General features: G+C 34.6%; 1 protein-coding gene across 3 annotated transcripts in view; it reads left to right on the top strand.

Annotated features, from left to right (window-relative positions):
* The window catches only part of PAPOLA (poly(A) polymerase alpha), a 65,913-nt gene that overhangs the window by 24,685 nt on the left and 25,741 nt on the right, over positions 1 to 15,487 (top strand). For all 3 annotated transcript variants that reach the window (XM_030802355.1, XM_030802357.1, XM_030802356.1), the window contains exons 5-12: positions 599 to 708; positions 1,127 to 1,180; positions 4,663 to 4,774; positions 5,496 to 5,585; positions 5,676 to 5,814; positions 7,654 to 7,726; positions 9,053 to 9,173; positions 10,139 to 10,223. In XM_030802355.1, coding sequence (XP_030658215.1) covers positions 599 to 708; positions 1,127 to 1,180; positions 4,663 to 4,774; positions 5,496 to 5,585; positions 5,676 to 5,814; positions 7,654 to 7,726; positions 9,053 to 9,173; positions 10,139 to 10,223 — 784 coding nt within the window. The remainder of the gene's footprint in view (positions 1 to 598; positions 709 to 1,126; positions 1,181 to 4,662; positions 4,775 to 5,495; positions 5,586 to 5,675; positions 5,815 to 7,653; positions 7,727 to 9,052; positions 9,174 to 10,138; positions 10,224 to 15,487) is intronic.

The following is a 15,487-nucleotide window of genomic DNA, read 5'->3' as shown; positions in this document are numbered from 1 at the left end:
AAAATGACTGTTGACCTGATTCCACATTAATCTCTCCATTTTATGACCCCAATTGATTTTAATTCTCCTTTTTAAAATTCTGCCTATGTACTCAGTGCTGGCCTCTTATCAAGCACTGAATTAATGACAAGTATTTTACCGTTGTCTACTTTGGATACTTCTGCTTGAAGTTTATTTTGTAGGTCCCATTTAGGGGCCTGGTAGAGAGCCTGTAAGCACCAAACACGTAGTACATAGAGGAAAACTATTTTTTTTGTTTAATCAGTGAGCATGGCTATGACTAATGACATCAAGATGTTGGGTGTATGTTTGAATAATTCCCTCTCTACCATGAAAGTACTTGCTGAGCCGTCTTTCTTTGGGCTCCCAGTTTACTTGGGCCACTATAAATAGAGGATGCTGCAGGATCAAAATATACCCCATCAATTAAAATCATGTTTGTCCTCCATTGACTGGTAATTTTTAGTAAGGGGTGGAACATTTTTAGAAGCTCACCAGTATGTTAAACAGATTCTCAACATCAAATACTACCATGATAGGATGCAAAATAATTTTCTTGTAATATTAATTAGTGGTTGATGGGCTTAATTTTTTTTAGGTGCTGATATTGATGCGTTGTGTGTTGCACCAAGACATGTTGATCGAAGTGACTTTTTCACCTCATTCTATGATAAGTTGAAATTACAGGAAGAAGTAAAAGATTTAAGAGTGCGTAAATGTTCGGGGTGAAATGGGATGAGTTATGAACATTCATTTAGTCAGATGAGTGAATTTTACAATATAGCCATCATTTATTGAGTTCTTGCAATTTGCCAAACCCTTCTAAGCACTTGGCATATGTGTTTGTGTTTTAATTCTTTACAGCAAGCCTAAAATTATAAACTCATTTACAGATTAGGAAATTGAGGCAAACAAAATAAACATGAAATAATCTGGCCACAATCATACATCTGATGAGTGGGTGAAATCAAATATTTGAATCTTGATTTCTGATCTGATTTGTCTGATTAAACAGCCCAGTTTAAAGCTAGCTATTTTTGTGTGAGGTGTTTTGCTAAAGTACTAACACTAGTAGAGGCTTAATATGTAGTTTCAGAGACCCTAAACTTGTTTACTTTCCTTATAGGCTGTTGAAGAGGCATTTGTACCAGTTATTAAACTCTGTTTTGATGGAATAGAGGTAAGGTATAGTTCAAATTGACAGTTCTTGCTATGTGCTGTCACTAATTTTGATTGATATAGGTTAAAAACTTGGTTTATTTTAAAGTTTATAATTAGCGAGTTGGTTGTGATATTAGTAACAATTAAGGCTTTTAAATGGAAGTGACTGCCTGTTCTTTGTAGAATATACCATTATAAGTTTTTAAAAAAATACCAAGTGAAATTTGGAGCTAAAACAGAAGTAATGAAACCTTAAGATTGAAATGCTATTACAAAAAAGTTTTTTTGGTAGCCTTTCCATATGCCAGTTTTGTGTGCTTTTAGTCTCATTAAGGCAGTAGCATAATGTGTTTTTGCAAGTAACGCTTTGCTTTGACTTCATTTAAAAATTGGGAGAAAAGTGTGAGTGCTGAAATATTTTCCGATAGGGGAGGATTTATGGACTCAAATTCTTGAGATGATGTTCATTTCTCCTTGCTGCTTTCAATGTGTGTAATTAAAGTGATGAGAATAAAGTTGACAGTGAAGCAACTTTAGTAATTCATTACTTTTGCTGTACAGAATGGTACTGGAAAGTCACAGATAATAAAGTGAAGATTGTAACATTTTGGAAACTGTAAGAGAAATAATTTATTGAAGCTGGGTACAGTGATGTGCACCTATCAGGAAGCTGCTACAGGAGGATCTCTTGAGCCCAGGAGCTTAAATTTAGCCTGGGCAACATAGCAAGACTTAATCTCTTTAAAAAATAAAAAAGATAATTCACTGTTGTGCTATTTTGCAAAAAAAAATGGCTGCATCTAAGGTTGCTGCATAAGACGCTCAACTCTGTATTTTATGACAAGTCAAGTGACTGACCTTAGTAAGTAGACATAAAATGTTAAATTTGGTAAGGGATTATCAAGTTCATGTAGTTTTGATTTACTGTCAGTGTTTTAAGTAAATGTAAAAATTATCTGTAATATAAAGTATAAGTTGATGCCTCATTTTCCTAAAAAGAATATTACTGACAAAGAGGACATTTTTTTGGAAGGAGACCTGACCTAACCTTGTAAACTTTACAGGATCAAGATGGAAAGTTAGATGGCTACTTAAAGCATTTAATGTGTTGGTTTTCTTTTCCACATGCTATATTAAAAAATAATATTTTAGGAACATAATATTTTAGGAAATTTAGTAATCATTTTCACATTTCAATATTTTTTGAAGTAATTCCATCCTTTAAAAAATGTGTCAGTATTATTACTGAGTTGCTTTTTCAGTTACCTAGTTTTATGAGCATATAATCTTTATTTCTGTCCAAACTGGGGGAGACTTTGAAATCCGTTCTTTTTCATTGAACAGTTTATCCTAGACCACAAGTACTTATTTGTGTAACAGTACAATTTTTTTTTCTGTAGGTGTGTTTAAATGATATTTTAAAATGTGCTCCTAAAATACTGCTTTTTAAAAAGTGATCTAATAGCCAGGCACGGTGGCTCATGCCTGTAATCCCAGCACTTTGGGAGGCCGAGGTAGGTGGATCACAAGGTCAGGAGATCAAGACCGTCCTGGCCAACATGGTGAAACCCCATCTGTACTAAAAATAGAAAAAATTAGCCAGGCATGGTGGCGTGTGCCTGTAGTCCCAGCTACTTAGGAGGCTGAGGCAGGAGAATCACTTGAACCTGGGAAGTGGAGGTTGCAGTGAGCGAAGATCCTGCCACTGCACTCCAGCCTGGGCGACAGAGCAAGACTCTGTCTAAAAAAAAAAAAAGTGATCTTATAACAGGCTTGTTTACAGCAACATCCACATTTTTGGAACCATGAAATCATACCCTCAGAGATAACTACCAAAGCTGCGCTGTTTCTTTGCACTCTCACCTTTCCTTTAGAAAAGAAACAATTTTGTGAGTGGAATTCTGTGTCTTCAAAATTAGCGTTAACTCTGGTTGTTTTAGGCTGTACTTTCCCCAGTGTTTCTGTTTTACTTAAAACTCAATTGGAAAAATATACTGTAGTATTATAGACATAAAAGTTCTCAGATATAATGAGATCTCTTTATTGAGAGTTATTTTTGCTAAATATAAGGATGTTTGCCTTATATTTGAGTACTTTTAAGTTCTCGTGTATAATGAGATCTCCCCTTATTGAGAGGTATTTTTGGCTGAATATAAGGCTATTTGCCTAAATTTGGGTACTTTTTAGTATGTAATCAATTTATAATTCATATAGATGAAGAGCTAAACAGTTAACTTTAATTCAGTGTATGTATTTAGTAGACTTACTATATCCAGTAGATGCATTCAACAGACTTAATACATCAGACTTAATTGTGATTAAACTGACAACCAGGTATTTGTACATTTCCATTTCAGTTTTAAAAATAATGCCATGTTTTTGTTGTTTTTTTTTTCTTTTTTTTTTTTCTGAGACAGGGTCTTACTTTACCCAGGCTAGAGGCAGTGTTGCAATCACAGTTCACTGTAGCCTTAACCTCCTGGCTCAAGGGATCCTCCTACCTCAGCCCCCCAAGTAGATGGAACTACAGGCACTTGTCACCATGCCTGGCTAATTTTTAAATTTTTTTGTAGAGATGGGGTCTCACTATGTTGTCCAGGCTGATCTTGAAGACAGCCTCAAGCAGTCTTCCTGCCTTGGCTCCCAAAGTGCTGGGACTACAGGCGGGAGCCACCACCTCCAGCCTATATTGCCATGTTTTAAAATTATCTAATTAAAATATCTATGATACGAAATAATATAGTTTGGACTTTTGGAGGGACATTGTCATGTTCATAGATAATGAAAAGATCCTGGCTTTAAGGAAAATTAGGTTTTTGTTTTGCTGTTTTGAGTCAGGGTTTTACTCCTGTCACCCAGGCTGGAGTGCAGTGGCACAGTTTTGACTTACTGCAACCTCCGCCTCCCAGGCTCAAATGATTTTTCTGCCTCAGCCTCCCACACGTGCATGGGAGGTCCATAGCTGGGACCACAGGTGCGTGCCACTATGCCTGGCTAATTTTTTTGTATTTTTTTTTTTTTTTTTTTTTTTTTTCTTGAGACGGAGTCTCGCTCTGTCACCCAGGCTGGAGTGCAGTCGTGCAATCTCGGCTCACTGCAGTTCCGCCTCCTGGGTTCACGCCATTCTCCTGCCTCAGCCTCCCCAGTAACTGGGACTACAGGTGCCCACCACCATGCCCGGCTAATTTTTTTGTATTTTTAGTAGAGACGGGGTTCACCATGTTAGCCAGGATGGTCTCGATCTCCTGACCTCGTGATCTGCCTGCCCAGGCCTCCCAAAGTGTTGGGATGACAGGCATGAGCCACTGTGCCAGGCCTGTATTTTTTTTTTTATAGAAATGGGGTTTCGCCATGTTGCCCAGGCTGGTCTTGCTCAAGTGTTCCACCTGGCTCAGCCTCCCAGAGTGCTGGGATTTTTTTTTTTTTTTTTTTTTTTTTTTCCATAGAAATGCCTTAAAAGTAGTTTGACAGATATGGAATGTTGTTTTGTTTGTGTTTCAGATTGATATTTTGTTTGCAAGATTAGCACTGCAGACAATTCCAGAAGATTTGGATCTACGAGATGACAGTCTGCTTAAAAATTTAGATATAAGATGTATAAGAAGTCTTAACGGTATGAGAAAGCCTACTTCCTTTTGTGTACTTCAGTTTTTGTCAGATATTAGTTATTTTAATACAAGTTTTGTATTGAAGCTTTTTATAGCTATATTGTTAACACAGTAGTGAGTTAAATAAAATGAACTTTGCCTAATAAACTACAGAAGAGTATATAGTAGTTTATTTCACTCTACAGTATTTTATACTATATTTCTTCTGTCATTAATGGTATACTCAGGACACTTAAAAGACCATCTGACTTTTGTACTCTGTTGCTAGTGATTTAGGTTTCATGGCCTAACCCAAATTTTGATCCTGTTATTCTTTAGTAATGCTTTCAGTATTGCTGAGATCAGGACTACTTTGGTACAATTTTATATTAGCATAGCTTGTTACTGTGCTGTTGAAGAGCAGTTCTTGGAAACTTCAGTGGATGAAATCTTCCTCAGTATATGTGGGAAGTTTTAATTGTGAATCTGAAGTTCAAAATGAGGCAGGTTACAGTTTACTTTGGTTTCTTTGGTCAGTGCTTATGATAGGAGATAAATGCTTTAGATTTCCTCCCCCCCCTGCTTTATTGAATTAGCTTTACTGGTTCTACCAAATAAAAATTTATGTTTACTTTTAACTTCAATCTCAGAACATTTGGAAGCATTACCGTTAAACTTTGATGATTTAATGTTCTGTTTTTTTGTTTTGTTTTGTTTTGTATTTTTTTTTTTACCCCTATTAATTAGGTTGCAGGGTAACCGATGAAATTTTACATCTAGTACCAAACATTGACAACTTCAGGTTAACTCTGAGAGCTATCAAACTATGGGCCAAACGTGAGTTCAGAATTTGTTGGCTAGCTTATTAAAAATGTTCAAACTTTTGTTCAACACTAACTTATCTTTTTGCTTTTCCCTTATCAACAGGCCACAACATCTATTCCAATATATTAGGTTTCCTCGGTGGTGTTTCCTGGGCTATGCTAGTAGCAAGAACTTGCCAGCTTTATCCAAATGCAATAGCATCAACTCTTGTACATAAATTTTTCTTGGTATTTTCTAAATGGTATGTGTTTAGATTATATTAAAATAAAATTGATTGTAGACACTGAAGTTTAGTCTTATTTCTATGACATTTCTCAGCTTGGTTTCAGATTCAAATTTTAGTTCGTGATGTAGTCATGTAGGCAGCCTTGGAGATCACATTGTATATAAAATGGCAAACTGAAACTCTATTTTTTTTCCCTAGTTTGGCCAGGATAGTAAGGCAGATTCTATTTGTACTTCCTTGCATAAACTTACCCTCCGAATAAACTCTGAATTTTAGCAGCTGAGATCCAGTTTATTGATAGGTTGGGAAATCAGTTACTATACTTTTGGATAAAACTTGTACACACCACCTCTTTCACTCTTTGAATTCTCTATCTATAGGCCATTAGTTTCTTGTGATTGTTTTTTTTCTTTTTGCTTTCAGCATTTATTTGGCCTAATATTAAAGATACGAATTTTCATAAGAAGCTTTTAAAGAATAAATTAACATTAAGTGCTTCAGGACAAAAAAGGAATTTGAGATTAGTCATTAACCCAGATTTTTTTTTTTTAAGTTTCTTCATTTCATTTCCACATATGTCAACTATGATTTAAGAAAAAGTAGAATAAAAGATTACTGCCATTTTATATTAATTGCCTTGGCCCAAAAGACGAGGGTTCTTGGTTTTTAATCAAATTAAGATAAATCATCCATTCCTGTTCTTATGAACTCCTGCTCCTGCCTCTGCAAAAGAGATGTTCTTTTCTAGTAATTTTATAAAAATTAGAGCTATTTGAGACAATTTAGAACTGTTCAACTGAAGGAAAAATAAAAAAAATTTAGAACCATGCCACACTTTCAGCACACATTCTGGATGTTTTGGGATTTAGTAGCACTTATAATGAGGTGTGATAAGATAAAAGAATGTCAGAATTTTTTTTTTTTTTTTTTTTTTTTTTGAGATGGAGTCTCACTCTGTCGCCCAGGCTGGGATACAGTGGTGCGATCTCGGCTCACTGCAAGCTCCACCTCCTGGGTTCATGCTATTCTCCTGCCTCAGTCTCCCGAGTAGCTGGGACTACAAGCGCCTGCCACCATGCCCGGCTAATTTTTGTATTTTTAGTAGAGACAGGGTTTCACTGTGTTAGCCAGGATGGTCTTGATCTCCTGACCTCATGATCCACCCGCTGCGGCCTCCCAAGTGCTGGGATTACAGGCGTGAGCCACCGCGCCCGGCCGTCAGAATTTCTTTTAATGCTACATATATATAAGCAAATAATGTTTTTAAGAAGCTAACCTTGATGTTAGGAGTGGCAGGTGTTCTCCAATTTTTACCTCTTTCATATGGGACCAAAGTAGCTAGTTTATGGAACACATACGAAAATGTGTTAATGCCACCAAGTTTTACTACTACACTTGTCTTACGACTTTTAAGTCATGAATCCTATAATTATTCATACCCTTTGCCTATGATCAGAAGTAACTTTTAAAATTATCAATTGACTTTGGATGGAACTAGTATAAAGGCAGGAATTTTGTCTTTCAGTGGAGTTTTATTCTGTTCAAGGTTGAAGTGGACACATCATTATCTTGGGATAGTACTTCTTTATTTAAATAGTCCTTTAAAGTTCTTTGAGTGGCAGAGAACATTTTTGGTTTCAGTCTGAGAAGGCTACCAAATGGTTTAAGTTCATTTCATAGTTAGGAGAAAAAGATTTTGAGTAGTCTAATGTCGTCAGAAAGGAATAAAACGTTGAATGTACCAAGAAGGCAGAATGAAGAAGGATCACGTTCACAAATGCTGTATGTTTAACAAAATACGTTTAGATGGTAATATCCAATAGTCTTATCAAGTGCTACAATCTTTTTAAACAGGGAATGGCCAAATCCAGTGCTATTGAAACAGCCTGAAGAATGCAATCTTAATTTGCCTGTATGGGACCCAAGGGTTAGTGTATTATTTTTTCCCCTACCAATTCACACTGTGCAATAACAAGTAAAAATCATCTGCATAAACTCCAGGGAGACTTCCAGCCTTTTACTTACGAGTGGTCATGTCCGTATTACACTTTCTTTTAGATAACCTCGACTATAATTGTCCTCAACTATAATTGATGTGAGAAGCATAATTATGTACCCTGTAAACCACATTTAATTGTACATAGTTTTTAATACAGATTTTACTAACATTTTAATTTATTCTATATAGAACTACCTTGTAAGTCAAAGTTGTGTGGGCATTTGTGCTTTAAAAAAAATAAAAGGATACTAAAAATCCCTGTATTTTTTATTTTATCATAAGTATTTTGCTAAAGTTGGGTTGTTATAGGAAAGCTGTTACTTAATGTTTACATGTGGCATATAACTTCTAAGCAGTCTCACTTTAATTACCATGATGTAATTGTAAAAAAAAAAATTGGTTTAGATATTTTAGAGATTATAAAAACATGGTTGGGCTAAAGAAGACCTTCCATTCAGTTTCTTGGGAAGTTACAACTTTTACCACTTACTCATTTTAAATGTTAACAACATGTACTTTATAAACTGATAAAAGAAATTTAGGTTTGAATAAGATTTCCTAAGTTTATGAAATCCTATTTTTCTAAATTATTACAATATCAATAATTTTAAATTCTGTTGAATTTTACATCAAGCTATGCATTTTCAGGTTTTCCGAACCTCAAGGCATTTACTTTTAGAGGATGTGAATTTACAGCTTACTTTGTGGAAATGTGCCACTTACTGATACACAGATTTAAAATTAACAGTATATCATTTCATTATCTCCTAACATAACAACATGGATAATGTAGTTTCACCGCGTGTTAATAAGCTTGAAGTCCTTAATAGTTTAAGGGTATATTAAGAACTTAAGTTTCTATCTTGTTGAAAATTAGCTTACAAAACTTATTGTAGCATGACATGTCTCTAAAGGTAATTGTATGTGCATCCCCATTTCTGTTGTTGAATAAAGAAAAACTAAACATCAATAGATTCCCAAGCAGAACTTTGTTGTTGTTGTTGTTCAGCAGGCACACTTTCTAGTAAGGTTGCCAAAATCCAAATTGAAGCAGATCGTTAGTTTAGACGAAATCTTTGATTCTATAAAAAATTCCTATAAAAACAATGTCTCTCTACATGGTTTTTCTTTCTCAACTCCAGCTATGAATGAAATAAAAAATATAATCATTGGTTCAGTTTAACAAGGGGTAAAAAGCCCAAGTATCTGTTGCATATGTACTTGAAGAAACTGATTGGCTGTTGTTGTATGTAGGTAAACCCCAGTGATAGGTACCATCTTATGCCTATAATTACACCAGCATACCCACAACAGAACTCCACGTACAATGTGTCCGTTTCAACACGGATGGTCATGGTTGAGGAGTTTAAACAAGGTAAGTGTTTATCCTTATGCTCTGATTTATACACGAAGGATTTACATACCATTGTAGACCCAGTAGTCAGCTGTGCAACTTAAATTGAAGAAGGATTCACTGAAGTGGATTTTGGTGTTCATTTATTTATTACAGTATATATTTGAGAACTGACTTCAAAAAATTAATTCCTTTTAGGCAATTCGTTTTTTATAACAAGTTGGAAGATTAACCAACAGTTAAAACTAGTAGGCTGGTTTAGTTCCATACTATTGCCTTGTAAAATTATAAATGATAACAGTTTGTCTACACTGGTTGAAATGAGAGATGTTTAGCAAGCTGTATACTCCTGGGAAAGAACTTTGAGCAGGAATGGGGCCAAACCACCCAATTACATTCCATTATTTTGGAGGAAGATTTTAACTTTTGAACCTTAGTTGTTAATTTGAAGGTATGGCTACTACCAAATAGTCTTTGAGAGAAATAACGAACAAGATTGGTTTGACTGAAAACAGTAAAGGAAATAGAATCAGCTGTCTGACTACTACTAACTTTAGACGTTTAAAATTCCTGAATATTTTACGCTTTAGTTTCATCTTTAGTCTAAAGAGGCCCATCAAGGGAAGATGCCTCTATCCCTTTAGAAACAACAGGGAAACTTGTTTTTAGAAAGGCAAGAAAAAAAGTATATTGGAAAGTTTTCCTTCTCGGGTAACTGGAGTGTTTAAGAAAGAAGGTCATTCTATGAGCATGGCATTTTAGAATAATTGTACTTTACCAGAAACCTGGTTCTCAAAAAATCTTCCAGCTTTTTAAAAAAAATGTGTGTGTATATAAGAGTATGCTCTAAAATCATAAGCTAAAACTATATATGTTAAAATTCTGGTTTTAGGATTATAGTGAGTGCATGTAGTATGATTAAGATTATTTAAAATTCTAGATTATAGACTGAAGTATGCAAACATTTTAATATGTTTTTAATTTAGGTCTTGCTATCACAGATGAAATTTTGCTGAGTAAGGCAGAGTGGTCCAAACTTTTTGAAGCTCCAAACTTCTTTCAAAAGTACAAGTATGTATTTTAAGGCATGTCGGACATGTTGCTCTCTTAAGTGATGGTTTAATGGTAGCACATTATGACATTTCTTCTTGCTGGACTAATGTTTTGGAAGAATTTTCTTTCCTGTCACAAGGACATACTGTTTTTTAGTGAACTCCGTAGTTTTTTTTGGTTGAGGTAGTGAATGTGAAGCCCCTTTGCTTTTTCTGCCCGATCTAACTGAACTCCTGCTACATTTGTAGCAACATAAGTTCTGTAGGCATACATCAGTCATGACAAAAACAGTACATCTGTATACTGTGGCAAGTGGATGCACCCTGAAAATCTGTAGTTAATAATTCTCTACTAAGAAACAGTATTTTCATCTAATTCTGGAAACTCGTTAATCGCTAGGAATCTTTAAAACAAAGACAAAGCTAATAAAATGTCAATATATTGCCAATTAAATGTTTTCAATAGTTACAGCACATTATTGCCTGCCATTTTCCCCCAAGGTTAATAAAGCCCCTTCAAATATTTCTACAGCTAGCTTTCATGAATCTTAAGTGGGTGTTAATCATTTTAATTAATGGTTTAAATACAATGGTTTAATACCTTAGTACAGGTTAAAAGCTTCATTAATTGTGTTAGTTTTGATGCAAAATGTAAGTTATAATCTTAATTTAAAAAAACAGACAAACCACGGACTTGCACTTTTATTTGCCCTGGGCTGAAAATGTGCCAAAGTCCCACTTAAAAATTTTTTTTTTAATGCTTGAAACTTTTTTGACCATTTGATCTTGTGTTGGATTGTGTTTTGTAATAATCTAAGCAAGATTGCTTTATGCTCTTCCCCAATTAAAAACAAGAATGATGACCTTCATGATGTCTCTGTGTTTTGTTTCTGTATCTTTTGCATGAAAAAGCAATAACGGAGCCAGTAATTGTGTTCTCGAAGCACTATGTTGTCACTAAAAATTAAAATAGCATAATCATTAAATACTCTTATTTTACCACGAATCCCCCCATAAATTGTGATTTCTGTTTGACAGATAATTTTTCTTTGTTTTTAATTTAACCAATGTAGAGGAAGTACCTTGGAACATTTAAACTAATAAACATGTATATAGATACTTTTAAAACTATGATATAAAAGAGATATAGTTACATGTAAGGAGAATAATAAAGGAATTGGTTTTACAGGAAAGTATTAGTACCCCTTCCTGGAATCAATGATGAAACTAGATTCAAACTTTGTTCTATTCACTTTCTTATAGGACTGTGACGGGGCTTCTTTCACTTTAAGAAAGATTAATGTTTACATTGAACAAACCTTAATAATGTCATTTTATTTGAACAAATTCACATTATTAGAACTTTGGTGCTTTTTCTAAAGCTTGCTTAATGTATCTTTCAAAAGATTTAAACTATGCTTCAGTCCTTGCTGGATAGTACCTGTAAGTTCTTTGACTGGGTAAAAGATATATTACTAATCTTCACTGAAGTTTTTGTGAAACAATAAAATTTTTTTAGGTTATAAAAAAAGCAACAAATAGAGGAGATTACATCAGGAAAATTTACATTTCAGCTGAGTGTCTTGTGAAAACTTTTAAAATATGACAGTGGGCTAGGTTTATCCATACCAAATTCTATTATATTTTTAATTGTTCTCCAGAAATTTGCCTCTTTAAGATAAAGTGATGACTATCATTAGGCTTTTGGAGGTGTTCACAGATTTGAATTTTTAAAGACATCCTCATATAAAATACCCCAAAGATTGACTGTACAACCAAATGGAAATGTTTAGTCTTCCCATGAGTCAGAGTTGATTCAATCTTACTTGAGGCGTATCATGAAATACTGCCAGTTGATATGTGTAGGATTTTAAATCATGTGAAATATACCTGACATTCTTGGAAGGAGCCAGAACCATGGAGAAAAATCTCATTTGTTTTAAAATGCAAACTAATCATCTTCCAGAAAGACATATCAGTGTTCCTCAAGAAAAAGGGGTAACATTGTTTTGTGAAATTTTTGGAGTTCTAAGAAAACAGTTTTTTAAATGCCGCTTCTGAGATAATTCAAGTTAACACGTAACTAGCAGTAAATCACCAACATTAGGAAATGTGAATACTTACTTCAGGTGTTAGATTTCACTAGGAATAAAGGAAAAGCATTAGGAAAACGAATGTATTCTCTAAGGTGCAAGATGATTTTACAATTTCATGTGTGTATATAGTAACCTTAAATTTGTTAAAAAAGTTAAAAACAGGAAACTAAATCTTGATCTTGAATTACATAAACATAGAATTGCAAACATTTTTGACTAAGATATGCCAGCTTTTTATTGTATATCTGAGTTACGATCTTCCCAGGTGAGATGAAATGGTCTTCAAGAGATTCACTTAGAGAATTTGTTTTGCAAATAGCAGTTAGGTAATAAAGTAACTAGATTAAGTGTTTTTAGGGCACTTTGCATAAATTCTGATTATTTTGGGATACATTTTTATAGTTAAATTTATTTTTAACTATGTTTTTAACTATTTTTATTGGAAACTATATATATTTTTAAATTTGGGGAAAAGGTAATGGCAATTGCATCAGATTTCAAAGTCTCGCATGGAGGCATTTGAGCATCATAAACATGACAGTTTTAAACATGGCACTTGTAAAATAGACCGTGTTTTTTCGTACATCTACAAAATGTAGTCTAATTTAGATGTACACTCGGTTTCTGTGGTCTGATTGGGACCTTAAGAATTGAGTACCAATCCTGGTTTTAAAAATTAAAAATAGAGATATTTAGAGAATGCAGTTGGAATTTTGTTTTGTAAATGAATTCCTAACGACTCAAAATATTTGCAGGTTATTTTTTATTAAACTTAACCATTGCATTTTATATCTCAACTCAAATTTGTTTAAATGTGGCTGAGTAAAGGACATTTAACCTCAGCATAAATACTTGTATACTTAATATTTCTACCTATATGTGAATATGTGCGTTTGTGTGTAAGATATATACAGAGTAGGTACTCTTTCCCTTTTGGATTTCAGTAAGAAGTTATGTTGAACTCTAGGATTCAAAACTTTGAATTGCCAACAAAACTGTCCAAATGGATTGTATATTTTCCCTTTATAAATAAAGAACATTGTATATCATTTAAGGTTTTGTTGAAGACCAAGGTGGTTATTAAGAATTTCCATTTTAATAATGTGTTGTAAGAGTAATTTAGAGACTGCGGGAGTTTTGTCCCTGCCCTTAGATGGACCCAGACAGCTTTGTGTTTTTGTGTACATGCCTGATTTCTATACTTCATTGTCTCCTGTTACAAGTCACTGTACTTTTGTGAGAGAGCTCTTTCTGCATGTTCTTTGCCTTTTTTTTTTTTTAACCAGTTAGCCATTTTTAATGTTTTAGGGACCTAGAAATCAGGTTACTGAGCTTCTTAGGATTTTGTTTGATTTAAGAGCATTTGGAACTCCGAGTATGGGTTTTTCTATACATAAAATACATTATTTTTTTAATGCTTTTGTATGACTTTTGTTGACTTATTTGGGCTATCTGTGCTTGCTCATGTATTTGACATATTCCAAATAATGCTGAGTAAATTAAACTGGTAAAGGAAGTATTGGTTTGTAGGAGTTTGGACTGCATATTGACATATCTCTATATACCTTGTTTTTCATATATCTATCTCTGTTACCTTAACTTTATATAGACTTCAAGTTAACTCCATTGAACTTTACAATACCTCTGCCAGTAAAATGTGTACTATTATCCCATTTCACAGACGATGTACACAAGACTTAGAATTGCCTAGGATTACATAGCTGTGAAGAATTGAAACCATTTTTCTTTTTTTTTTTGAGACAGAGTCTCGCTCTGTTGCCCAGGCTGGAGTGCAGTTGCGCGATCTCGACTCACTGCAAGCTCTGCCTCCCGGGTTCACGCCATTCTCCTGCCTCAGCCTCCTGAATAGGCTGGGACTATAGGCGCCCGCCGCCATGCCCAGCTAGTTTTTTGTATTTTTAGTAGAGACGGAGTTTCACTGTGTTAGCCAGATGGTCTAGATCTCCTGACCTCGTGATCCGCCCGCCTCGGCCTCACAAAGTGCTGGGATTACAGGCGTGAGCCACCCCGCCCGGCTGAAACCATTTTTCAAATACATTTTTTTAAAATAGATTTGGTAGTTTTTCTCTGGGTCTAGGTCAGATTTGTGCTCTTGGTTAGAAACTACACTTATAAAATGTGTTAGAAAGTATTAGGAAGGTTTTAGATTTTTTTTTTTTTTTTTTTTGAGACAGAGTCTCGATCTGTCACCCAGGCTGGAGTGCAGTGGCACGATCTCGGCTCGCTGCAAGCTGCCTCCCGGGTTCACGCCATTCTCCTGCCTCAGCCTCCCGAGTAGCTGGGACTGCAGGCCCCCTGCCACCAGGCCCGGCTAATTTTTTGTATTTTTAGTAGAGACGGGGTTTCACTGTGGTCTCGATCTCCTGACCTCGTGATCCGCTCGCCTCGGCCTCCCAAAGTTCTGGGATTACAGGCGTGAGCCACCACGCCTGGCCTAGACTTTTCAAAGAGTAAAGTAATTTTAAAATTTTGGTTATACTGCTACTTTTGAAACTAGTGTCAGTACTAGATGATGTCAGTTTGCTTTTTGGGGTAGAGATTCTGGTGTGAAATTTGGCTCCCAGCACTTCTAAAATGGGTACTGTAGAAGAGTATATTGGATTGAACTTTTTTAGTCTTAGGAAAGTGAATGATAGTAGTTACATTTTAGCTGTAAATTGTTTGTTTTAAAAAGACTTCAATATTTATTTGATCATGATGCTATTTTCTGAAGTGAAAACTTGGCTTTTGTCTAATATGAATGGGATTGAGTTTTGGATAAAAATCAGATTTCTTTGTTGCTGTCATGTTAGTGATTTTTTTTTTCTTTTTTGATTATAGAAATATATACTGTTAATTGGGAAAAAAATCACAGGGCCTAACTGCAGTATTCAGTTTAATTTTTATTACTATTTAATTTGGATTTAAAAGCATGATGTGTTTGATACTGTTTTTGAAGTTACTGTTGTAGTATGTGTATTTAGTGATAAGTTTTTGTGTCTAAAGCAATGGTGTTTTGATTCCATTGAAACATTTTTGTTGTAAGTAGATTATATTTTAGTGAACAGCTCTTTAATTTTATAGGCAGAGCACTCAAATTGGTGTCATTGAGCAAAATTATTAATGCTTATTTATGCTTCTTGAATTAAGCTGCTTTTTGGTGATTATTCATAAAGTCACTGCCTTT

The sequence above is a fragment of the Nomascus leucogenys genome, chromosome 22a (genome assembly GCF_006542625.1).
Source record: "Nomascus leucogenys isolate Asia chromosome 22a, Asia_NLE_v1, whole genome shotgun sequence".
Classification (NCBI taxonomy): Eukaryota; Metazoa; Chordata; class Mammalia; order Primates; family Hylobatidae; genus Nomascus; species Nomascus leucogenys.
Note: the sequence above shows the minus strand (reverse complement) of the source record. Positions and strands in the feature narration are given on the sequence as shown.